The 24,955-nt window shown below is 43.4% G+C and overlaps 1 protein-coding gene across 2 annotated transcripts in view; it reads right to left on the reverse strand.

Annotated features, from left to right (window-relative positions):
- Positions 1 to 24,955, reverse strand: part of LOC118401237 (multiple C2 and transmembrane domain-containing protein 2-like) — a 43,488-nt gene that overhangs the window by 5,740 nt on the left and 12,793 nt on the right. For both annotated transcript variants that reach the window (XM_035798585.2, XM_035798584.2), the window contains 13 exons: positions 22,845 to 23,039; positions 21,965 to 22,095; positions 21,675 to 21,861; positions 21,399 to 21,492; positions 21,184 to 21,286; positions 20,982 to 21,084; positions 20,735 to 20,836; positions 20,567 to 20,641; positions 20,133 to 20,252; positions 9,644 to 9,763; positions 8,554 to 8,595; positions 1,983 to 2,092; positions 1,705 to 1,814 (listed from right to left, as the gene is read on the reverse strand). In XM_035798585.2, the coding sequence (XP_035654478.1) occupies positions 1,705 to 1,814; positions 1,983 to 2,092; positions 8,554 to 8,595; positions 9,644 to 9,763; positions 20,133 to 20,252; positions 20,567 to 20,641; positions 20,735 to 20,836; positions 20,982 to 21,084; positions 21,184 to 21,286; positions 21,399 to 21,492; positions 21,675 to 21,861; positions 21,965 to 22,095; positions 22,845 to 23,039 (1,492 nt within the window). The remainder of the gene's footprint in view (positions 1 to 1,704; positions 1,815 to 1,982; positions 2,093 to 8,553; positions 8,596 to 9,643; positions 9,764 to 20,132; positions 20,253 to 20,566; positions 20,642 to 20,734; positions 20,837 to 20,981; positions 21,085 to 21,183; positions 21,287 to 21,398; positions 21,493 to 21,674; positions 21,862 to 21,964; positions 22,096 to 22,844; positions 23,040 to 24,955) is intronic.

Consider the following 24,955-nt stretch of genomic DNA (forward strand, 5'->3'; position numbering starts at 1 on the left):
TGTTTTTCTTCAGGCTGATGGAAACGTCTGCAGGTACTACTGCACAAAAAGTGGTTGTTTTACATGTTATTTGATCAAGACAAATATTTAATTTGATAAGGATGTTTTGTGTCTTTGCCCATAACTTTGCACGTGTTGATGTACATGACAGGGCAACTACTCTTACAATTCATTTATTGAATCTTGCAAGATACTGTTCTTAATTGTGTAACTACCTTTCTTGCCAAAGCAAAGCAATAGACGTCTATATCGGTCAGCTAATACTAGTCAAGGCCCAGTGCACTACTTTTGTGAGGAAAAAATATATATACTGTATATTTGTAATTATTTTTGTATGATTATATTTTTTCCCAATGATTTATCAGGGGGTGCTTCAGCACCCTCAGCACCCCTATTTCCCACTGATTTATCAGGGGGTGCTTCAGCACCCTCAGCACCCCTATTTCCCACTGATTTATCAGGGGGTGCTTCAGCACCCTCAGCACCCCTATTTCCCACTGATTTATCAGGGGGTGCTTCAGCACCCTCAGCACCCCTATTTCCCACTGATTTATCAGGGGGTGCTTCAGCACCCTCAGCACCCCTATTTCCCACGTCTATGTTCACCACTGTATGAAATTGCACCCTGTGATGCTATTTGAATTGATCCCCAGGAACTAAATTGAATCAGTACATCAATAAGGTGGTGGGGTTGTATGGACAGTGCAATGGATATGTATCATCACAAATGTAGAAGTTGTCAGCACAACCGTACAGAGGATGCTATAGTGCAGGCAGACACACACACATCCATGACAGCTTTTGAACAGAGCCTGATAGTTGACTGCAGAACATACACTTTAGTCTGTATCCAAAGGCGACTCAGGTCCTCTGAGTACACATTCAGTACAATAGCCCAGAGCAGAGATTACCACCAACCTCCCCTCCCCCTATCACCACCCCACTCCCAACTACCTTTCCATATCACTCAATCAAATAAGTTTATTCTTTGCTCAATACTGTTATTTCCCCCCATTTGGTTGCATTCCACAGTAGTTCTGGAAAGAAAACAGACCATAATGGGACCATATACTCACTGCTAGCTACAGCGCTTACCTCAACGTGTACACAAATAACCTAAGGACCTAAATGTGTACAGACTACATGAAAGGCTTGCCTTGCAACCAGACATGGGGGTTAACTGTGGAGTCAGGAGAGTGTATCAGTGCTGTTGTTTGATATGATTTTGGTATCGATTGTGTTGGAGGCAGTGTAGAAGTACAGTTAGTTGTTGGCTAACAGCTGGAGGAGGAGTGTCTGTTTCCCTCTGACCGCTGACGCAACTGTCTATCTCTGTAGGACTGGAGCAGATAATGAGGGTTTACACCAGTAGCCTACACTGCCCAAGGACATCCTGTTTTATATACAGCATGATGTTCTCCCTGCCTCGCTGCTCGGCTTTGTTTTCTCACAGACCCTGGGCCTAGCCTTAGACTGTCCTGCTTACATCTCACACTGAGCAGAGCTCTGAGCACAATGGGCCTCTGGAGCTAGCAGACTGAGCTCTGGGCATTCAAGAGGTGTGAGTGTTCAAATGACTGTTATATAATGGCTGTAAGCGCTATTTACTGTGATTGTCTTCTTCAACAATGTTTTGCCGAAGGGGAGCTATTCATTACAAATGACAGTATTTATAATAAAAATAATGCTGTATATTTGACTTACCCCATATGAAGATAATGTAGCGCAGTGGGATGTAGTATAATGCTGCTGTTGCCACAAAGAGAACCAAGCAGGCCAGGCAGGACAGGAAGGGCACAGACCAGTTGAATGTGCTGTGGATGAAATATTACATCAAATAAAGTCAGAATATCATTATGACCAGGATGTTACAAGATACTGCACAATCAATAATGTAGTTGCTAGCCAAAGCATTATACACCCACTGCTGAAGAGAACATTGAACTCACCAGTATACTGTGGGCATAAAATGTCAAACTTACTTCTTGACTCTTTCCCCTATGCATGCGATTTCATCCAAAATGTTTTGGACAGTGATGATGATCTCTTGAACCATATGGATTTTCTCCATCAGTCCCTTTTTCCCAGATTCCTAAAAGTACACAGGCACTGATGAGGTCTACTGTGCTGCATGTCAATTGTTTGAGGAAGCAAACGAAGCCCAGTTCATCTCTGCCGTACTATCATGAGTAATTCCATCTATTGAATGGCCTATAATGTCTCTTCAGACTATGCTTTTGAAAATGAGGCAGATTCAACGTTGGAAAACTGTCTTGATTTCTCCTTTTGTCCGCCACAAACAATGGAAGTGCTCTACATCTAAATCACAGATTAACTCGAGGATGAGACGGACATAAAATGGCCATCAGCAATCAGGCAGCATCCCAGATGACCCAGACAGGAAGAGTAGAAAGAGGCTACATGGTGCAACCAATCCACGGGGCGGGTTTAGACTTGTTTTGCCAATTCTATCCCACCCACCTCTATACTCTGTTTGGCTCTCTGTCCTCACACCTCTGTGTGTGAGAGAGCAGTGGCTCAACCATCCCAGATCACAGGGTTGTAATCATTGGATATATTTTCACTCATATAAGACTAATTTCATGTGAATGGGCTTTGGCTATGTCCACTTTCATCACCAAGGTAGTGTTAATAGTGTTATATTGTTCATTTTGTATTGCTAAATTAATATCATGGTGCAGAAGCCGTGATATGATACAGACATCCTATATAGACCAGATGGACATGGTATGGTGTCTGCCAATTTCAGTGTGGGGGAAAAAACAGATATTCTTCAGTTGAAATAGACATGATCAGATGAGTGCTGGTAACGACAGAGAAGAAGCAGCACTGTGAAGCTTTCCAGAGGGAGAGGAGAGGCTGCAGATGATAACACCAGTAATGTGAGCTAAAGAGGGCTGAGAAGACATCAAAAGGAGGAAATAATGACAGAAATGATGACAGAGAAGCGCGAGAGAGAGGGGGAGGAAGATATCTGATGGAGTCTAACAGGAGGCTTGAGGATGTCTATATGTTTGTGTTAGAAGGCAGTTCCAGCCCCAGCCTGGGCTCAGTGACAGCGTCCAGACAGAATGCCTTTATCAGTCTCATGAGGCAGCCCCTGGGAAAACACGCTGTCCGCCAGCCCAGCACAGATAGACTCCCCACTGTCAGTCCCAAGTCTCCTCCACAACAAACACAGGAAGAGAGCAATTCCCACCCCTGTAGAGAGCCTCCCCTACCAGGCCGCTGGAAATATCTCAAATATGCTTTCTCTGAGAGATCTGTGAAGAGATTATTATCCCATAGTGTCATACAATAGAGACAGAGGGATAGTACTGTAGCCTATCATCCTATAGAAGAGACACGGCACTGTCTGCAGCAAGGCATAAAGAAAACCAACCTCAGTCTAATGTGAATGCAGATCCTTTACTTCACATTAGGTGTTAATTGAGCTCTTTCTCCTGAGCTCTCATTCAAAGCAGATTTTTGCCTGCTAAAAGCCATTTAAGATCCATGTCTGTGTGCTCCTGATGGACTGAGAGAGCTGCGCACAGGGAAATTAGAGCTCACTGGATATGGAGCCTCATCAGTTAGGCTCAGATTCCCTTTCATATCTCGATCTAAACTTGTTTAAGGCCCCCTAAACATGAATTAGGATTCAAACCTGATAAGAGATATGAACTCTTATTTAACTGTAACAGATAGGCCTGTGTGCACAAGGTAAATGTAGACAAAGATTATCCAAAGATAAGCTTTCATTTGAATTTTAAAAAATGTCCAAAAGATATGTACTATAAAGTGTGCATCAACAAGCTCTCCTGATTATCACCATTCATCTCCCTTAAGACCCTTGAAGTCCTCCATCTCCATAGTAATGAAAATTGGAAGTCCTTTACTACATCACTCATTTGATGATATTATTTATCTTTGTTCATTTCCCTTTTTAGCCCCTTACAAAACTGTTCTGTGCTCCTGGCAAACAAAAAAAAATAAAACAGCTTGGAAAGGGATGGGTATACTGAGGGGGGTGGACCACATAAATCGTAAATGTGTACTGATTAGAAAACATGTGTCAAATCATATTCTCATTTCAGAAAAAAATGGTAAACGCTACCTTTTAAGGCGCCGTAATGGGAACGGATTTGATCTTCTGCACAAAGGTAAATAGCAAATGTGGTTTCACAGGCATGTTGGGCATAATCAAACGCTTAAGAAAGCTCATTTAACATTGCTTTAATTTGAATAAATGGCATCAAATTTGAATATTCATTCAAAGCTTGACTGAATATTTTTTAGTGACTTATTCCACAAAGGCGCGAAAATGCACATCTTAATGAAAAACACCTGTGATTTTGGCATAGGTTCTGGTATGGTGTTAAAACAAGCTAACAAACAAATGAATACACAAACAAACGTGTGAGCAGTGAGCAGCTCCCAGAAGCAGTACGTTTTAGCGAGTACATACCTACCATAATGCACATAACTGATCACAGTCTGCAGTCGGTCTGGCCGGTGTGCTGAAGGTGACCCAACGGTCTGAGGGGTAAGCGAAAGCACCCCTCCAGCTCAATCTGCCACCTCCTCAACCCCCCGAATCCAACCCCCTGCTCCCCTGGACAGTGCTTGAGGAGAATGTGCGCCCTCTCCCTCCCCCAGACCAGCCATACCAGCCAAAGGCCATAGGAGACCTATTTTATCTTCTCTGTTCATTATGATGGAGATCTATGGGCTTGTTTTTCTTTGTATTTTTTATGTTTAAATGATTAAATATTGTCTATCTGCACAATTGATACCTAAGGCCAAAAGGAAGTCACTTTGGCCACATCATTTGTAAACCGTCTCTTTCCCTGAGGACAGATTTGTTCACAGAGAGAGAGAGAGATCTGTTATCCTGCTGTAACGTAGCCGGGCCTTTCGTCTCTCCTTAACGTCATGCCTTCACATTCCTAGTGCTCTAGCGGAGGTTTATATATTTCCTTCCTCCAGGGGAAAACAGGGGAAACACATATTTGAGTGTTTTTTTTCTTCTTTTTTTCTCCCTTTTTTAAGGGGTGGATCAGCTAAATATTGCGAAAAGAATATTGGTTCCATCAATGTAATTGTCTGCATCATTTCCAATCCCCCATATATATTTTGGGTAAATATATATATATCCATACACACATGCATACATGCACACATACCTATATAGACATACATACTTTTTAAAAGAATATACCTTTATTATTATTCCCTGCAAACCCTACCATCGATCCCCCAATTGGAGTAAACTAACAAACACTTCATCTTTTACCTTCAATTTATACATCTTATACACATTTTACAGATACAGCCTATTTTACAATAGTTATTTTTTGTTTGTTTTTAGTCCTTCCTCTATTTCTGATGTCCATACAGTTTGATTTCTATTTGTAACTGTGCTATTTCACAAAAGTTCTGAACCTATATACATTTTACAGACCTATGTTCTACATGTTTTATCTTTAACACTCTCATATTTGAGTGTTAATGGTAACCTTCTCAGAGGAGATAGCCTTCATTCACATCTTCGCAAAAGGACTAGGGAAAAAAGTAGAGCCTTTGAAGTCATCACATCTTTAATAACCAGAAGGGGGTTATGGTTCCCATTTGGGAACGAACCCTCCCACGTTCAGCTGGAACGTGGCGCAATGGAACGCAAAAATATTCTTAGAAATATTTAACCTCCACACATTAACAAGTCCAATAGCTCAAATGAAAGCTAAACACCTTGTTCATCTACCCAGCAAGTCAGATTTCTAAAATGTTTTACGGCGAAAACATAGCACATATTTATGTCAAACCACCACCAAAGACACAGCTAATTTGAATAGCCAAGTTGAAGAAAATATGCAATCAACAAACGCAGGATTAAAAGAAAAATAATTCACTAACCTTTTGGAAATCTTCATCAGATGACAGTAATATAACATGTTACACAGTACATTTATGTTTTTTTCAATAATATGCCATTTATATCCATACATCTCTGTTTACAATGACGCCATGTTCAAAAAATGCTATTCAAATGTCCGGAGAAATGATGATAGCAGCATCAGATAATGTCAGATAACAAGCAATACACATCATAAACTTTAACTAAATATACATGATCTACACATAGATAGAAAGATACACTTCTTCTTAATACAACCGCTGTGTTACATTTATTTTTAACGTTACAGAATTTGTTCACTAGGCTATAATATGAGACGGCGCTCAGAAATTAGCATTACGTCTCCTCTATCTTGGAGTCCACAGAAACCCAAATTTACCACATAAATATTCCCTTACCTTTGATGTTCTTCCATCAGAAGACCTGGAAGGAGTTATACTTACCAAAAACATTGTTTGGTTTTGAAGTCTGTGTCTTTAGGTTATCAAACGCGACAAATTCCGGTCGAAATGCAGCCAAAATTCTAGTGGATGCGCACCAAAACTTCAAAATTACATATTATATGTCGACTAAACTGGTCAAACTAAGTGCAGAATCAAGCTTTAACATGTTATAAACGTGGAAAACAATCCTTAGCACGAACAGAAACACCGACATCGTTTGGTCAATCCTGGAAGAAAGAGAGCTCTGGAGCGCCCTCGCGCGCATGAAAGTACTTGTTTTTTCGCGTGACCCGAAGTATCGTGGGCGCGCGATTCTCACAATGGCAAGCCCCATTGAAAGCAGACATCGCGCTGAAGACATTGAAACTGTTCCCAGGTCTGTAGCTGCTTGGGAAGGGTGGGGGCGATGACATCAAAGTTGGGCCAACTTTTCTAATGACAAGAGAGAGTTTGGGAGAATGGCTGCCCTGAGAGTTCTGCTTTACATACAGACATAATTTGAACGGTTTTAGAAGCTTTAGAGTGTTTTCTATTCAATAATAATTATTCTATGCATATATTAGCAATTTTGGACAGATTTTTTTTCTGTTTACTATGGCTACGCAATTCCTCCAAAGGGGGCAGTAGTCAGCCCTATCCTTAACAGGTCACTGACCACTCTTTAACCCCAAATAGTTTGAAAGAAGACCTTAATATGAAATGTAAAGCTACACTGCTTGATCTGCCTGCATGACATCACATTTAAGTGACAGCAAACCCATAATACGACAGAAATAAGCCACTTTAAATGAAATCTGACAGCTTAAAACAAACACAGGCAACTGCTTCATTAGTAAATTAAAGAAGAGAGTGTGAATGGTCTTAGCTGGCTCATGTTAAACCGTTCAGAGAGGACTTCAAGGAACAGGAATTATTTGGTTTAAATTGTTACTCCGCAATACATGGCAATACATGAAAAACTCCTCCCTGCTTTTTGAAAATCGCATTTCTTTTTTAATCTTAAAGAAAAAAAGTAAGGTGAAAGGAAACCAAAAACTGTCAAATCATTGAGATGATAAAGACCTGCTTCTAATGATCCTATTTCAGTAGTAGCGTTATTAAAAGGAACACCATAAAAGCGGCACATCCTCATTCACTATTCATGCAAACACACAATTGTCATATCATTGCTATATATATTTGGCCGCAGGATTGTCTCTCCTAAGCTCTTAATGCAGTGCAGCTAAGCGTACGGTGCGTTATGTGTATCCACACATATCATGAGACTTTCATCCATGAATTAGCCTTTGCTTTCAGACCGGATTTGGAGGACGGGCCTGTTTTTTAGCGGAGGGTGTTCCTCTCCATATGAAGGTAGCCCCTGGTCATCACAACAGAATATATTGAGCATATTATGGATATGATTCCTGGGCCTAGACGTACTGCAGAGGGATCATTGCTTGGAGGCTTTGCAGCAGATCCACACTTCCCCACCATAAAGCAATAATGCACATCCCATTAACTCTTCGCTCTCCTGACTAAAATGAAAGGAAATGTCTGGATAGGAGGAATAAGGAATAAAGACCATGTCTCTTTTGTCTTCTCCTTTTGGTGTTGGTGTGCATTAAAATACTTGTTTTGGTATTGGGTGTCAAGGGAAAAAAAATCACATTCAGATTAACAATTAGAAATATGACATCATTATGAATACAGAGGTCCAATTGTTTAAGTGAGTGATAATCTTTATAGAATAGATAAGTAGATACTGTTCAGATGTCTGTAAATATGTATACTGCTGTACCGTTGCGCATAGCCTCATTTGTTAGGGTAGAGAAAAGTTCAATCACATAGTAACCATCCCATTTAGAAAAGTGAACACATCTTCACTCGCTACTAATATCCCCAATGGCAGACAAACTTCAGTTAATGATGCAGTTTAACATAGATTTTGGATTTCAAAGGACTGGGATACTGCAGCAGAGCACATTTGTAGTGATACTGAATACCCAATGGAATAGAGTGTAGTAAGTGCTGAAGGAGACGTGTTTGTCACATGGCATTACTATTTCCTACATTCTGTCCTCATTTTGAACGCATTAAATGATCGTTTCTGCGAGACCATTTCCAGTGGAACTATGCAAACTAGATCTTGTATAACTTGGCATACAACATATTTGACTATTAAGATAGTTAGAAATAAATCAAATAAAATACCTTCTCATCTTCCTCCTCATCATCGGTCATGTTCATGTTCGTCTACAAGAGAATGGAGAGAGGTAGAGTGTGTTTTCAAATGGACAGGGACACACGCGGGCACTGGAGCATTTTGAACAAACACCTAGTAATGAAATCCTGCTCTAGTACATATACCCCTATTGGGAGAGGCCTGTTTCATAGAGACGGCATCACAGGGGTGACCTCACACAAAAGGAGAGGTGAAAGAGGGCCTTCCTCACAAGAGCACTGTCACAGCAAAGCAATCTCATTTCTTCACAACATCAAAACAGAAAGAGGGGAAAAAAACATTTAATTTGGATGCCGTTGCCTAGTTTACTTCACGTCAACTCATCCCTGATGCCTACATGGTGCACACTGTGACATTGCCTGTGAACAGGGCTGTGTTACTGCTGGGCACAGGGTCACGGAGAGGTGAAAGAGGCTCCACGCTTGATATGAGGGTGAACCTGGGCTTTAACATTGCCCAGGGACTGCATCTTTGCCAGCAGCCACAAACACAATCAGTGGGTTGGTGTTGGGGATGTTGCTGCAGGGAGGGGATGTTTGCAGGCCAGGGCCCTGGCCATCAAGATAGCTTACAACACAGTGAAATTGGGGGACATTGAGAAGTGGGAACAGCATTAACCTTTACAGACATGGCTAGGGGAGACTTAATTTCCATAACCTCGACTTTGATACAGAGGAGATAGCCGTACCATCTTGAGAATGTAATAAATACCCTGTGTCTAGAACAGTATCAACACAGCATCAATGTAATGTTGTATGCTCAAATAATACTGTGTATGCCTCAACATAGTAAATAAATGAAAAAAATGCATTTTGCTAATATTTGGGGAAAAATTATGTTAACGGCATACTCTTCATTCACTATTGTAGAGCATTGTGGGCAGTTCGACACAGCCAAATTCTAGTGGGAGTGCCAATCTATATCCTGACAGCAAGAGGCTGCTCTGCTTTGTATGCTTCTGACCAGTGATTGGGCGAGGGGGACATGAAGAGCTGCTATGACGTGTGTAGTATAGACCAGCTCTGTATAGAGTACAGTACAGTAGGAGGAGACACTCACCAAGTCCTGATTGCTGCTGACCCTCCCCGGGGTGACCTGGAAGTAGTTCCAGCCGATAAGCAGCAGCAGGAAGATGGGCATCATGAAGAGTTCCCAGGTCCACACCATCACCATGAAGGTCTGGAAGGACAGGGGGTGGTCAGGGAGAGGCATAGTGTGGGAGAGAGTGGGGTGTGAGACTCACAAACAGCACGGATACAGCACGAACGGTGGCATCGCCGTCATACAACATGGGCTAGAACCCAAGCCCAGACACAATGTCCTTCTCACCCCACACATCCCAGCATGCACCTCTCCAAATAAACATAATGGGTTTACCTACCGCCCAAGCCCCATGAACAGCACAGAAGAATGCAAAGCTACGCCACTAAACTACACAGCATCTTAGTGGCTGGGAGGTAAGAGAGGCATTTGGGGATAATTTTTTATATTCCAAAATCCCATTTATTTACAGCGATAACAGTGCTGGCAGTGTGCCTTTATGCAGAACGGAATGTTTGACAAGGGTAGGCATGGAATCCTGTATTTTATACAGCATATCAAACCCTCTTAGACTGGGAAGAATTTCGGCTGTCTGATTGACTGTGACTAGGAACATATGGCAACTGGAGAAGCATTTGCAACATTTACCCCTCCACAGTGATGATAGTGAGAAAAGCCAAGACCCCTGGTTGAAATAAGATGGATCACACTGAATGAGTAATCCCTCATAATTCTGTAAAGAAACGGCGGTAAGCATAGCACACAACACCCACTGCACTTCACAGCAGAGCACTAATTGGACGGCTGCATTTAAACCCATTTAGTGACAGCCTAATGAGTTTGGCTCTTGCTGAAATTGTCCAGTGTGTGAGGAGGAGCACACCAGCAAGTTGACAATGAAGAAATTAAGTCCTCAAAGTTAGTATTATTTTATATCTATTACTGTGTAACACTCTGCCTAGACATTCATTTTACCCGTTTCTGAGGAGGCCATTTTATTTTGTAATGGATATAAGTACTTCCTTCTATATCATAAAATATGATTTACTCTTTGAAAAGGTACAAAAACTCCTCTCTTTCTTTAACTTTGTTTTCATGAGAGGAGGAACTTAACCATAAGGCTAGAAGAAAACAAACCTCGTAACCTACAACACCCAATGGAATGAGGAGTGGGATGGATTCTCAAAACTCTACACTAGCTCACTACAATAGCATGCTGTGCCGTTTGAGTGTGGACTGCTGGGGGCTTGTTACAGTAGAAACAATATGTTTGACTTAGACCTTAGACAGGATGTTAACCGCTTGGGCCTTCAGGCCTCCATTTGAGCCCTGTAAACAGCAGACTGGTCCTGTCATATCATCCTGTTTCCAGCCCTACTGGCTCTGGGGCAGTCTACCTACTGCCACACCAGGCTTGGGTTCAATGGATTCAAACTGCCTCCAGGGAAACGTGAACCATGAGTAATACTCCAAACACTGGTCCCTCACAGCCCTAGGCTTCCTCATCGCATAGGTTTACTATCGTTCAATAATATCTGTGTAATGTGAAGTGTAGGAACAACACCGTGGGATGACCAAGATGTGAGGACACAATATGTTACTGCAATTTCTCCATATCAAATTATTTGAATTACGCATCCACAACAAACGCTGGTGGGAAAACCTAAAGGTAAACAATGAATTTGCATGATGTGCAGAGGTAGCTTTAGCATGTCTGCTTCTATTTATGAATAACCTACATCATATGTTGTCACCTCTATTCCCATGAGACTATTCTAAACCTACACTAATTTCACCCCAGAGGAATTCAGCAGGCTGCTGGACAGGTAGCTTGTCATATTGAGAGCATTCCCGCAACAAAAAAATGCCTGGAAACTGACATGAGCCCAGCAGGAATGTTGAACCCCCTTGCCCTCCCTGCAAAAGCTGCTACATTAACCACTAAAGTCTAATTGCCTGGTCTCTGTCTTCCTGTGCGAGTCAACAATGGGAGGCAATTCATTTCCTCCCAGGGAGTCAGTAGAGAGAATCTGTCACAGGTATTCATAATCGCCCACTAATGCAAATTTCTGCTCACAACGCTCTGGCTTGGTGGACAAGATAAAAGGCTAGAGAAATACAATGGCTGGTGTCTAAACTGAGCACCTAAATGAGGGTAGAAACCAGAACTGTCAGAAACATCTCCACAATTCCTGCCTTGTGTGTCAGTTCGTGTTTGGAGAATTTACATGCTTTAAAAAAAAAAACACTAATAAAAATGTAACTGTGAACATCTGGGAAAGCTGCTGGAATTCCTTCACTCAGGCTCACAGAGCTGCGTCTTCACCATCAGATATTTCTCATTAATGAGCAGAGGCAAAGTTATACCTTTCCCCCGTCTCCTCACATTCTCTGAGGCTTCTGTGAAATGGAGAGAAGTAATTCCTCGCTAAGTGGTTTATGTTTTATTAGTGCCGAGCGTGAGTGATTAAAGGACGGGGTGGACAAAGTGCAACCTGTCAGGCTTAAGTGTACATTTATATTGAAAATAATCCACCTTTTAATGGGCCTCAAAGTTGGGCTCCATTTCATTTCAGTCCTATCGTAGTTTTTTTTATCCCACTACAAATTACACATGACAACGGGAAACTTAAAATCCAAAACACCTCAACACTGATATTTTACATTGGCGGTAAAGCAGTCATTTATTTCACTAAAAGGACAGAAAGCAACAAACAGGAAGCAGGGGAGCTAATAATAAATGATCTACCTGAACGGTACGTTTACACACAGCAGAATTGGATAATGAACGACTTGTAATTGCACAAGTGTTAGTATGTGTGTCTGGGAGGAGTGTCTTTAATGTAGGAAACCTCCCTTGACAAACACCATTTTACTGAAAAATGCCTACATGATTATGCATGGGGTGTCTAATAATGAATGAATAAAAAATATTAGCGTGCAGTGGATTAAGTGATGGAGATGTACTCTCCTTAGCCACCTGTAAGAGCCTGGAGAAGGGCCGACCCTGGGCAGAGCCACTCTGCCAGCGGGGTTAACAACAGGCTGACAGATTTGTTTTATAGTGCCATTAATATGATTTCAGTAAATGCATTCTGCGCCTTCTCATGCAGATCCCCTGGCCAGCAGAATCCAGCACCTAATAATAAAGCACTCAGCGATTAAAAGTGTGAATAAAATAACTCTTAAAGCTGAGCAAGCATGGCAGCTCACACCACCCACACTCTCCCAGGAGGGGGAGAGGGGACCGCAGTAGGAACAAAAGGTCGAAGACGCCTTCTCCAAGAGTTTCTACCATCCTGCAAATTGATTAATGGGAGAGAGAGGACCCACTCTACCAACCAGACGACTGACTGACTGACTAAACACTAGACAGGAGGGCTGCCAAACCCTGCACATATACACAGCTCCATGTAAACATATACTGTATGTGCCAAACTAATGAAATGTGTTATGGAATCATATCATTGAATGTATTTAATCCTACAATTATAGCAATTATTACCAATAGTGTATCACTCATTATTACCCTGACATTAAGCTTGCATTAAAGAGGACACCGTAATTACAAATACAATACTAAGCAGCTCTAATACTGTAACTATAGGAAATCTATAAAAAGGGGAATTTCTTATCTCTTCTGTGTCTATCTTTGGTTGAGCTTGGAAAGCTACTGTAAACTAAGCGGAAAAAAAACAGAGCAGAGAGAGGAGAGAGCCAACTAGCATTATGGGGGTCAGTCAGTGGGGCTGTGGATGGATGCCAGATTACATGAATGTAGCTGAATAAGTTTAACAAGGCTTACTACAGGCTCCAGGGGTATCTGTCTCTCTCTTTATCTGTCTCTCTGTGTGTGTGTGTGTGTGTGTGTGTGTGTGTGTGTGTGTGTGTGTGTGTGTGTGTGTGTGTGTGTGTGTGTGTGTGTGTGTGTGTGTGTGTGTGTGTGTGTGTGTGTGTGTGTGTGTGTGTGTGTGTGTGTGTGTGTGTGTGTGTGTGTGTGTGTGTGTGTGTGTGTGTGTGTGTAAAGAGGGGTAAAAACCTTGCATAATCGCCACTCTGGTATAGATGTACTTTTTCTGGGTGAAATCAAGGGCAGTGGGAGTAATCTGCATTGCTTCCTCAAATTAAAATACAAAAAAATAGACATTAATAATGAATCAAAGGCACCAGTGGCTGCTCTGCCTTTTTTTCAGCCAGGCTGGAACAGAGAGTCTAGCTGAGGGCTAATGTTGGGGACGCTAGTCTGTGGTAGGCTTTAAAGCAGCTGTAAATGCAGAGAAATTAGACATGTAATTTGTGGTGAGCTCGGGCCAATAAGGGGACAGGCTTTCAGGGGGTGTCGGAGGCAGAGAGGAAGCACAGATGAGATTTCTCTGCAGGGCAGGTAGAGATGGTGTGGGCAGCCATGGTGCTCGGAGCTAACGCTAAATATTTCACATACGCTCAGCTCAAGTCTTATTGACTAGGGAGAGAGAGAGAGAGAGAGAAAGAGAGAGAGGGGAAATCTCACCTCCCTCTTGGGCATGAATGTATCATCTGTAGCAGCTCGGACCACTAAATGTATACACAGTACACACAAATAAACCATTGGTATAGACAAGTTTCTGATAATCCAAGCCATATCTAAAAAACAATAAAAAAAACAATATGAACAATATGAGTTTTACTTACTGCAATGGCTTTTAAGTATGCCATGAAACAAGGCAATACATTTCAATGTAAATGTAAATCCATTTAATTACATTTGAATAATGAATCTACTTGAGTTTAATTCAGTAATGATTCATAAATAAGGAAATTGAAAGCTTAGAACTCTAGGAATGTTAAGAAAATTCAGTGGCTGCTAGTAAGGATGCCAGTACTAGTACAGTATAGCGATAGCGGGCTCCTTATCAAAGGGAAGGGAAGACAAGAGAAGATCAGCAGCGCTAGGCAGGGCATTAGCATTTCCTTGCAAGACCAGTGTTGGCCATTGTCTCCCTGCCTGTCTGACACATGCCAATGCTAAAGCAGGTCTGGAGTCAGGGTGGAGCGGGGCTGGACCAGGGTTGTACCAGGGCGGTCAGTAGGGGCCCCGTGGTGCCTGTCAGTAGTGACCACTCCAACCCCAAGCTCCAGCACTGGCCACAAGTGTTTAATCCGTGTCGGGAGCGTTAGCACTGAACGACCTCCTGGGTGACAGATCCTTCATGAGAGCCTTTTCCCCCGAGGAGGTGGGGAGGGAGAGAGTAGCGTTTACTCTCTCTCCCTTCCCTCCCTGTCAGCTCGGCTCACAGACATGTTAGCGCACACGGGCCGAGGTCTGCCCCGTTACAGCCACACACAGACACGGTCAGGTCACAGGCTCTTGGGAGAGGTGTCCTCTGTGACTGGGGAGGTGGTGAGCATGTTAGAGGCAGTCATTACGATACGGCACACACCACAGGGTTAAACACAGAGCACACTTCATCTGGGGCCAAAATAAGCACAATTTTAAAGCGCTACGGAGGGACAGACAAAGCACCACGGCGGATGCACCAACACAGAAGGGCTGCAGTGTTATTCATAGCAACATCATCTTGTTTATCCTCTGAAATTATAATTTCATACTGCTTTATATTTGTAATGAAAATGAATATATTATACAATACAAGACAATTAATTATTAAAACGAACTTGAAAATAACAAGTGTACTATTTAGCAGAAAATATGTTATTTAATGCTCTAATTGAGAGAGGACAACTGTCTGCCAGAGAAAGGCTCTCTGTATAATAAGAGGATGTGTCTCAAGGTTACGGTTACCAGCTAGCCCCTAGAGCTGTCAACTGACACACTGCCATCCAATGTGGCACCTCAATAGTTGTACCGACTATTTAAAATAGGAAGGCGGCTCTCAGTAATTGTGGATACTGATATCCCATTCTTTAATAATTAATACATCTTAGACTATTTTCAAAAGGGCTGTCTCCCTCTCCCTCCCTGACATATTCCCAAAGCAAACTCTGTGAGAACTCCCACAGCCATAGAGTTTAAGAGTGTAACCCCCGAGACGCAAGAACCCAGTCTTTTAAGGCCAGCCGAGCCACACACAGTCCTCCAACTTTTTCAACAGAAAGAAAACAGATGCAGAGAAAGGAACGAGAGGTTTCACATGCATGTATAAAGTTTGACTTTACACTCCTTTCACACTCTTTTGGTCATACACACTGCATTACTGCATCGCAGTAAACCAAAAAGGGACAGATCAGTGTTCACCAAACATGTCACTTTTGGGGACGGTGTTAACTAGAATAATTATGACAGCACTGACTATGGCTTTGATCCTGGCCGTCCTGGTATTCTGGGTAATGGGCCCGGCTGGGGGGCAAGCGGGCATGGTGCGGCGACGCCTCACAGGTGGTCCCTTGGGACCTCTGGATCCAGATCTGACCCTGTCCTGCTCTCATCTGGGAGATGAGGATTCTATCAGCCAAAAAAAGCAGCCGTGGCAGCTGCCAACAGTGTTTTTCAGCTGCACCGCATCAAACATTCATCAACAGCCATCTTTACAGTCTGTGATGTGAGGCAATCAGCATTTCACAGGCTGTCAAATGATGTCTAAACCAGTTGCTACCTGGCAGTGTCAAAAAGAAAGCTGTTCAAATACTCACATAAGATATACAGGTTTCTTTCTAATCAGAACTCCTGACAGACGAGACCACCTAATATGTTAAAATATTAATTCTACTTAAATACTTAAAGCGCACTAATGACAGAAAAGCTCAAAATCAGCTTTCATGTGTAAATAATCCCTTTTCTTTTTTTTGAGGACCTCCATCCATTCAATCTAAATCTAAATTGTTCTCAACTTTAAACCTCTGAAACAGATTAATATGTCTAGCTAATACATGCTCGTTTTAGTATGTTTGAGAAACTTCTGTTCTGTTGGTCCAGCAGATCCACAGAATGGAGGCTTTCACTTTGACAGTTTTTCCCATGAAGAATTGTAGCTGGGAGAAGAGTTATCGCCCATCAGGGTCTCCACTACATAGTTCAGCAGTGCTATAGCTCCCTCTACAGGCACTGGAAATGTCTGCAGGAAAGAACTCTGGGTGACCCCTCTCTCTGCAGTTGCTGCTGATGTATGGCACATTTATCTAGCTCAGTATTGGGGAGCAGCATATTTAAAAGGGAGTTATTTGATGAAGATTTTAGCTGTCACACTCTCTCTCTCTCTCTCCCAGAAGAAGGGAACAGGCCATTGACAAACTTTAGAAAAAGGCACATCCTAGGCTCATTACTGTCGCATAAACAAGCGCTGAAAGAAATCCACATTTCTTGTTTGTATTTCTGTTTACCAATGAAGACGTTTATGAGGCTTTGCCAGAAGTTTATTTAAATGCTTGCAAAATATTATTTGAACATTACCTAATTAGAAAGTTGCTATTTTGAAACTGAAACCTGGGTGGAAAATCCAAGGTATAGACTCCATTTACAAAGGAGATTACGCAATCAGAAACAGTGACCTCAAGCCCTGCAAACGATGACAGCGCTGCAAAAGTTTGCATTCTTAACAGGCTTCCTCTTCGCATTATAATTATAAGATGAGCCATCTTGATTTTAAAACAGTGTACATTGTATGCCCAATTTAAATAGTCTACTCAAAATACTCACTTTTCTGATTGCCACACATGAGGGAATTTTTATTTAACCATTATCATACCAGGTAAGTGACTGAGAACACATTCTAATTTACAGCAACAACCTGGGGAATAGTTACAGGGGAGAGTGGATGAATGAGCTAATTGGAAGCTGGGGATGATTAGGTGGCCATGATGGTATGAGGGCCAGATTATCTTATGATAAGTGCCATGGGATCTTTAGTGACCACAGAGAGTCAAGACACCCATTTATCGTCCCAACTGAAAGACTGCCCCCTGTCACTGCCCTGGGGCATTTCTTTTTTTTTTTTTGGGGGGCTCCTATTGGCCCTTCAACACCCCTTCCAGCAGCATCTGGTCTCCCATCCAGGGACCAACCCTGCTTAGCTTCAGAGGCAAGCCAGCAGTGGGATGCAGGATGATATGCTGCCTGCCAGTTGGAGGGAGAAGTTATGTTACTGAGACGTTTTTGTTTTAAATTATATTCTCAATGATACCTAAGGCTCAAAACATTGCCAATACAGCTCATGGGAAACTAGATTTCACTGTTCCTTTTGTGAGACAAATCTCTCAAACAAACAAAAAATACTTCACACATACCAAAAGGTATTTCATAATGCACACACGAAGATCCACATTTCCTGAATTGACTGCATGTTTTGAGCAGGTCAGAGCATTAGCCTATGGGACTTACAGTGGCTTGGCGGCCAAGGCTTTCTGGTAAGGCACTAGCGGAGGATCCCACAGTCCAGAGATGAAACCACATCAGCGGTAATGCATTACAGGATGCATGTGGTGTAAAACGGCAGCAATGGTCTGTTTGGCTGATAAATAATGTATTGTAATGTATATTAAAGTCTAAGCCTACACTGCAGCCGTTCCTAGCAGCATATTCTGAGAAGCAGCAGAGGCAGAGTGCTGCTGTAGAAAGGAGAAGACAATCCTCTAATTATGCACATCTTAGAGGCAAGCGGAGGCCATCTGTCAGTGTCTGAATCAGTTACCTATTAGCAGGGCCTAAAGATATAAATATAGGAGCGGTAGCTTGTTTCATTAAGGCACGGTGGCATGCTGCTTCAGACAGCTCCAAACACAAACTTAATTGCAAATTGGGAGGAGGAGTGGTCCTCGTGTCGCTGTGCTGTGGCTGACCCCACAGAGGGCCAGGGCAATGGCGTGTGTAATAGTACGCCACTGGACTTGCAATGGCTGTAAAGGCCCCTCGGCTGCACTCTTATATCACATGGCAAGGCTTTTGTCTGTGTTAATACTCAATAGTTATATTTGACTGTCGCTCCATATTCAGGTTTTGATTGTTGCTGCTCTTCATGTAGTGAGGTGTTGAGGATGCGATGCCTGATTAGAAATCAGAACTTTTCTTCAGTCTAACTCCTATCTGCTGGTGAGTGGGTGATTAACACGGCTTATTTATCAGCAGGCTGATTCATTCTCTCCTCAAGCAAGTCTTGGCAGACACCTTTAACACAAGCGCAATGCTTTCCAGAGGAAAGAGGAAAGCATTTTCCAGAGGAAAGCATAGGGCTCAGTGGACTGCAGATAGCCAGACTGCTCTATTGCAGTGTGTCTGTCTCTAAATGGAACTGCATGGGTACAGCTGTGCTGTCCACAAACTGTCCATCTTACTCACAATCAAGATAACACATTTTAAAACACACCATTTCATCCCTGCAACAGGAGCACTCAGCTCTTACACAAATTCAACAAAACATTTCAAACTGTTAATCTTTAGGTACAAATACGCAACAACAAAAAAGTACATATTTTTGGTCACAGTATGCCAGAGAGTAAGTCTTGTTTTTCCCTTCTCAGATCTCCTATTTGTGGGCTCGTCTTGAACAGCAGGTGTAGTGGAAGTGGAAATGAAAGATTAGAGTGTGCCACCACACACTGGTGGCCTGCAGAGCATCTAATTATAGGTGGGGGCCAGGAGATGGCCCTATCCCGCTGACCTGTCACCCGTCAGCCCGCCTACCCTCCTGCATGCCCGCATTGCTGACTACGTGCCTTTCTCCCTCCCAGTCTCCGTCTATCTGCCTGCACACACTCGCTTCCTGTCTGCCAGTCTGTCTCCTTGTCTGTCTGTGTCCATACCTGTACTGATACCGTGAGACTGGCTATTGCCTGAGGGGATATGCACTTGAGGATCAGTGAGCAGAGCTTATAGAATACACCAGGTATGAAATACACGTCGCCCCCGAAACAGAACATAGTGAGGAATGAAGGCTGTGAAGAAAGGAATCTTCACACACCCTGTCTGTGACTGCTTCCTCACCCTGACTTGATGCTGCCAGGGCTTTATGGCACGAGGATGCTCTTATTCATGATGACATTACATGTGCTTTAAGGTGGGAGATTCACAGGGTGAAATAAAGATTATTTCAGCTTAGGGTATTAGATCACAATGCCTCATTAAAACAGCTAGACAGAGACATTTAAACAAGGATCAAATCTCTCAGGCCAACTGTCACTACTCCTCCACACAGAGGGCACCGTCCCCAGGAGGAGAGGGCTTAGCTAAGAAGTCAGATGACCAAACAGCCAGACCCAAGGCCTTCACATAAAGCCCTCGTGCCAGAAGAACACTGAAGGAAGCCAAGTGGGGTTTGAATTAAAGGATATAGCACAGCTTGTACTTTACTTTCAAATTCAGCATGGAGATAAAGACTGACCGTGTCAATTCTAGGGAGCATGTGAATGAGAAACAGTAACAATGATCTAAGTAGGCCTATACCTGAACATACCGTACCTATCATCTACCGCAGATGAACAGAAGGAAGTGTTAAAATAGTGCTGCAGTGAAATAGGATACACCAATTGCACAGCCCAAGGCTTGGAACTAGTTCATTAGCATGGGGCAATGACTTACCAGGAAGGCTATTACACTCCGCTGTGTGCTCTCCCACTGAAAACAGCTTTTAATGTACTGTAACGTATGCAGCACTGCCAGGGTGATTTTCCGAACTCGGTAGATATTCTGGGCAAGGACCTAATGGGAAATAATTCAAACAAAATGGCAGCTAGCATGATTTGATAAAAGCTTTATGTGTATGATTCAAAATCAGGTTTATTCAAGGCCTTATTTGCTGCTGTGTGGCTTTTCTGGTTTGTTGTCTTGAGCCAAATAGTTAGACTTTGACCAATCAAAGCTAATATGCTGCTTGCCTATGGAAGCTTTGTTTCTGTGATTTAAGGAGCATGTTCCAGTACTCCTTCATCCAACAAACGGTATCTACCATGCTCTATGTGTATAAATCATACATTTTAGACTCTGTATGCCTAACATTCATTGCGAAGGCAAACCTTTTTGGAGAATTTTCTGTTGTCCTCCATGAATTTCTCCTCTTTTGGTCTGAAGGTTTTGATGCCGGCTCTAACCTGAGAAAGATGTTACGAATTGTCAAAGACAAAGTGGTTGTGTCAATTGTCAAAGAGCATGAGCTTGGCTAGAATCAGCCAGTGAGTTCTTACTGGGTTATAGTGGACCTCCATCACCAGTGAGATGGTCCCTTTGGCTGGACCCCTCAAGTTCTCATTCTTCAACCCTCGGGTGACCTGCTGTCCATTCTGAACCTGTAGCATTAGAAAATGCATGTCAATCAATTGCACCACATTAGTATTTACTGAAGATGCTCCTACCTCTCTGACCCATGACATGTTTTACAACTTGTCAATGTCAATGAATAAACTATTATGAATCAAAAGATCCCCAACTTACAGAGAGTAGTGGAATGGCCACTCTGCCCAAAAAGTCTGGGGCTTTGTCTCCGTCTTCATCAAAGACCTTCAGCTCCAACACATCATGGATGTCCTTTACTGGGCTGTCAACAGATAACTAGTTAGTCCAGATCTGAAGGAATACATTCATTTGCATTAATGTTTACAAAGTACACTTTAAGACCAAGGAAAAACACATGTACAATGTAAAGACTTTGTTCCACTCAGGGCTGAGTGTTTTGTAGATGGTGTGAGTCTGTAGCCTGCTGTTCCCCAGCTCCAGTACACAGAATGGATCACTTTTCCCTGCAAAGAAAGAACAAAGCTGTGTTACATTGTGTGTGCAAGTGTAAATGGACTCAGCCATAGAAAGTGACCAGTTCAAAGGGGAATGGTTAAAAGTGGAGTGATATATCACCATTGAGATCAGTTGATGTGAGATCTGTTGCATTGAAAACCTTGACTTGAAGGAAGCCAACCTCCTTCACACCTTTGTGAGAGTTCTTCAAACTCTGCAAAGGTAAAATGACACCATCAGTCTTAGTTAAATGTATAAATGCAAGTTAGTATTCTGCAAGTTAGTATAGATTGCTTTTGAAATGTATTTACTTGTCTGCTTGTACTTACTAATTCAAGCATGTAAAATGTCAAAAGTGACATGAATAAGTAGTAATATTTCCCTAAAGATACTAACATATTTCTCCAGTATTTGGTCCCTCTCGTCTGGCTGTTCCAGGGGAGGTTTGTTAATGTCTGATATGGAGGCCTCACTGCAGGGGTTGAAGGTGACCAGTAATATCAGCCTGCCTTTGCCTGGGTCCAAGGTTTGTGTGTAGAGCTGCTGTGTGTTTACTGGCAGCTTGGACAGGTCCACCTCAAACCTGCACACAAGACGGTATCAGCCTTCAATATCACGGCTGAACCATGTCCATTTAAAAGAACAGCCAAGATAACAAACAATCAGACAATCAAGGCCATACTAACATTCCCCAGGATTCCTCACTCTTCCTGCCTCTCTTAACAAACACCTCCACATTCAGTGGCTCCAGCCAGTTCTCATACTTGTTGAAGTCAAACTTCTCCCTCCACCGAGGGTTGGCCTGAATGCGCAGGTTCTGAGGGAGAGAGCGATAGAGCATAGTGCTGATACAGTACTGTAGTGTGGGTGGGCACTGGAACACACACGGCCTGATGCAAAGCGGTGTCAGGTTTAATGCAGTGTCACAGTGAGCAGAGATTACATGACAGGTGGATTTAGTTTTCATTCAGTGCGACCAGGACGGGGCGGGGGAGAGGAGAGGAAAGGAGAGAAGGGGTTTTTGTGTGAGCGCTCCTCAGCCTCTTCTCTAGGATTGTAACTACTGACAGCATCCAGTTAGGATTAGCTTTGTTCAACAAACAAACAAGCCAAAACAAAGCCAGAGAGGTTTACAGAGAAATGACATGAGAACACAAGACTGGCACGCTGCAGAATCATCAGGAGGGAGGCCAATAAGTAGAGGTAGACGAGCAGGGCCTGCTGGGTATGCAAATCAAGTGAAGCATAGTGAAGCCCTCCACCTGAAGGGGAGCATGGTGCAGAGAGATGCCCAGTCTAATGAGCTGCTCTGCCATGCTCCAGTGAGCCTAGGTGGAGGTAAAACACTGACACACACCTGCTGAGAGAAAGGGAGAGACAGAGAAAGGGAGGGACAGAGAAAGGGAGGGAGAGAGAAAGAAAGTGAGGGAGGGAGAGAAGGAGAGAAAGGGGAGTGGGAAGAAATTAGTAGCAGAAAGGAGGGTGGAGAGCATGTGCAAATGGGAAGGGAAGAGACAAAAGGAAGGGAGGAGGCAAAAGGACTAATAGATCGAGAAATAAGCTCACCTTGCTCTTGTACTTCTGCTCTCCCAGTCTGTAACGCACATAGACGTCCCCCTGGCCGTATTCAGGCATGTCCTGTCCCTCTAACAGGGTAATACCAAACACGCCACTCCACAGCTGGCTCATATTGGTGGCCTCAGCTGAACCCTGGGTCTGGTCCTTATCCTGGGGCTGGTCCCCCTTCTGGTTCTGGCCTCCCTGAGAGACACAAACATGGACACACAGCTGCATTAGGACACCCTCCATGACAAAACCCTCTGAGTGGCTACCCCACTATTCACCGGTGCCTCAAGTCTGGCACCTCATCTGCATGGACTGCATGGGCTACAGCCTCTTTCTGTTTGAGCACATTAGCCTTTCTCCAGTGAATGTAGCAGAGCCACGTCAGTGGGGAGAGGAGAGGTTCCTGGAGAGAGGGGGGTGTCAGTGAGCAGAGCCGCCAGATGTCCCTGGCTGTGACAGTCCCACTCATCACAGACCTAGAGACAGAGTGTGGGGAGGCAGGACACTTGGCATACTGCACAGGAGACAGCCGGCCGCAGTGAGTAATGATGCAAACCAACCACACAGCCCTCTCATCAGCAAATTATGCATGGATGTACATAAAGCCTGGCAATGACATATACAGCATTGTACACATTGGTCTATTCTTCACTAAATCTCAATTATCCAATCAAATCTCTAAAATCAGCAAGAAGGGTATGAGAGGAACAAGATGTCCAGGATATCAGAACACAGAGACATCAAGGACAGCCTTTCCCAAATCTAACCGTCCTTCCGGGCCACAGGGGAAGACGGGGAGGATCTATTTAACATCAAAAGGAGATTGTCTACTGGCCTATCAGGAGATTAAACTGTGGCAGATGTTGCGACTGAATAGGCGTGAGAATAAACCCACAATCACCATAATGAGAGAAGCGTCAGTCTAAAAAACAAAACAATTTAACTGCCTCCAATTTCAGCCTAAATCACAATGCTTAAAAAGAGATAGATCTGAGGCTCTACAGAGTGGGAGAAACAGGCCTTGATACGCATCTATGTGTTCAAAGTTCCCTTGAGCCTGTGCAGTGATAGGCCATCTCTTTCAAAACAAACAGCAGAGAGAGAGGGGATGTGTGGGGCTGAGCGTAATTAAAGAACAGGACTGTAATCTGCTCCGACCTCTTTGATACTCTGTCTCCCTCTGCTGCCCTGGCCGGCACGGCTTCAAAAGGCCCAGCCCAGCCCCAGCTATGGCCCCCCTGCCACCCTGTCCCTCCCCTCCTCTCCGGGGTCACTGCCCACACCGTCACCCAGGGGTCAGGCCGCTGGGGATCAAAGCCTGTACGTCTCAGGGACCTGTATTAACATGGAATACCACGGCACAGTGCTGCTCGGCCCTATAAATATCCCTCATCTCCTCTCTAAAGAGGAGGAACACAGTGGAGTGGAGGAGCGACATGAAGCAGGGCCCGCCAAGTGTTTATCTTGGACACATTTCTATCTCAGCGGCCAACAAAACAATTCCACTTAACTGTAAGTGGCCCCTAAAGAGAGTCTATTCCTGGTCCTTAAAGGGGTCTGCGATTGCTTCCATATGCTAGGACAGCATGGGGACGAGCAGGATGGGCTCAGACCTACATCCATTTGGCTGGTAGCTCGGCTCTGTCCATCCACAGCTGTGATATTACATCCTAACATCTGGGTTATTGCCCACTATGCCTGGGAATTATCAGCATCACGAATCTTCGGCATCTCATACTGGCAACGTGCCTCAAACAGCAGAGCCCCCGCTCTCCCACACAGCCCCCTCCAGACAGAAACACTATCACCCAACGCACAGGGACAGAGTTTTACTGTGGCATTTTCTATTCACTGTCTCTGTGGTAGTTGTACTGAACAGGAGTGGGGAGTAGCAGTGGGAGATGAAGAATGATTAAGAGCTTAGTGCTCAGTCCCAGACACCAGGATAGGTGTCAAATGGAACAGGATTTTATATTTATATTTATAAAAAATATTAATTCAATCGTGTCACAAAATTAACATAGTCATACTGCTACAGACAAATCTTGGCACTGCCGTCTGCCTCTGCAGAAGTCTACATTTGTACCATAATTTGAGCAGAGGAACATCGG

Source organism: Oncorhynchus keta, chromosome 22 (genome assembly GCF_023373465.1).
Source record: "Oncorhynchus keta strain PuntledgeMale-10-30-2019 chromosome 22, Oket_V2, whole genome shotgun sequence".
NCBI classification, from domain to species: Eukaryota; Metazoa; Chordata; class Actinopteri; order Salmoniformes; family Salmonidae; genus Oncorhynchus; species Oncorhynchus keta.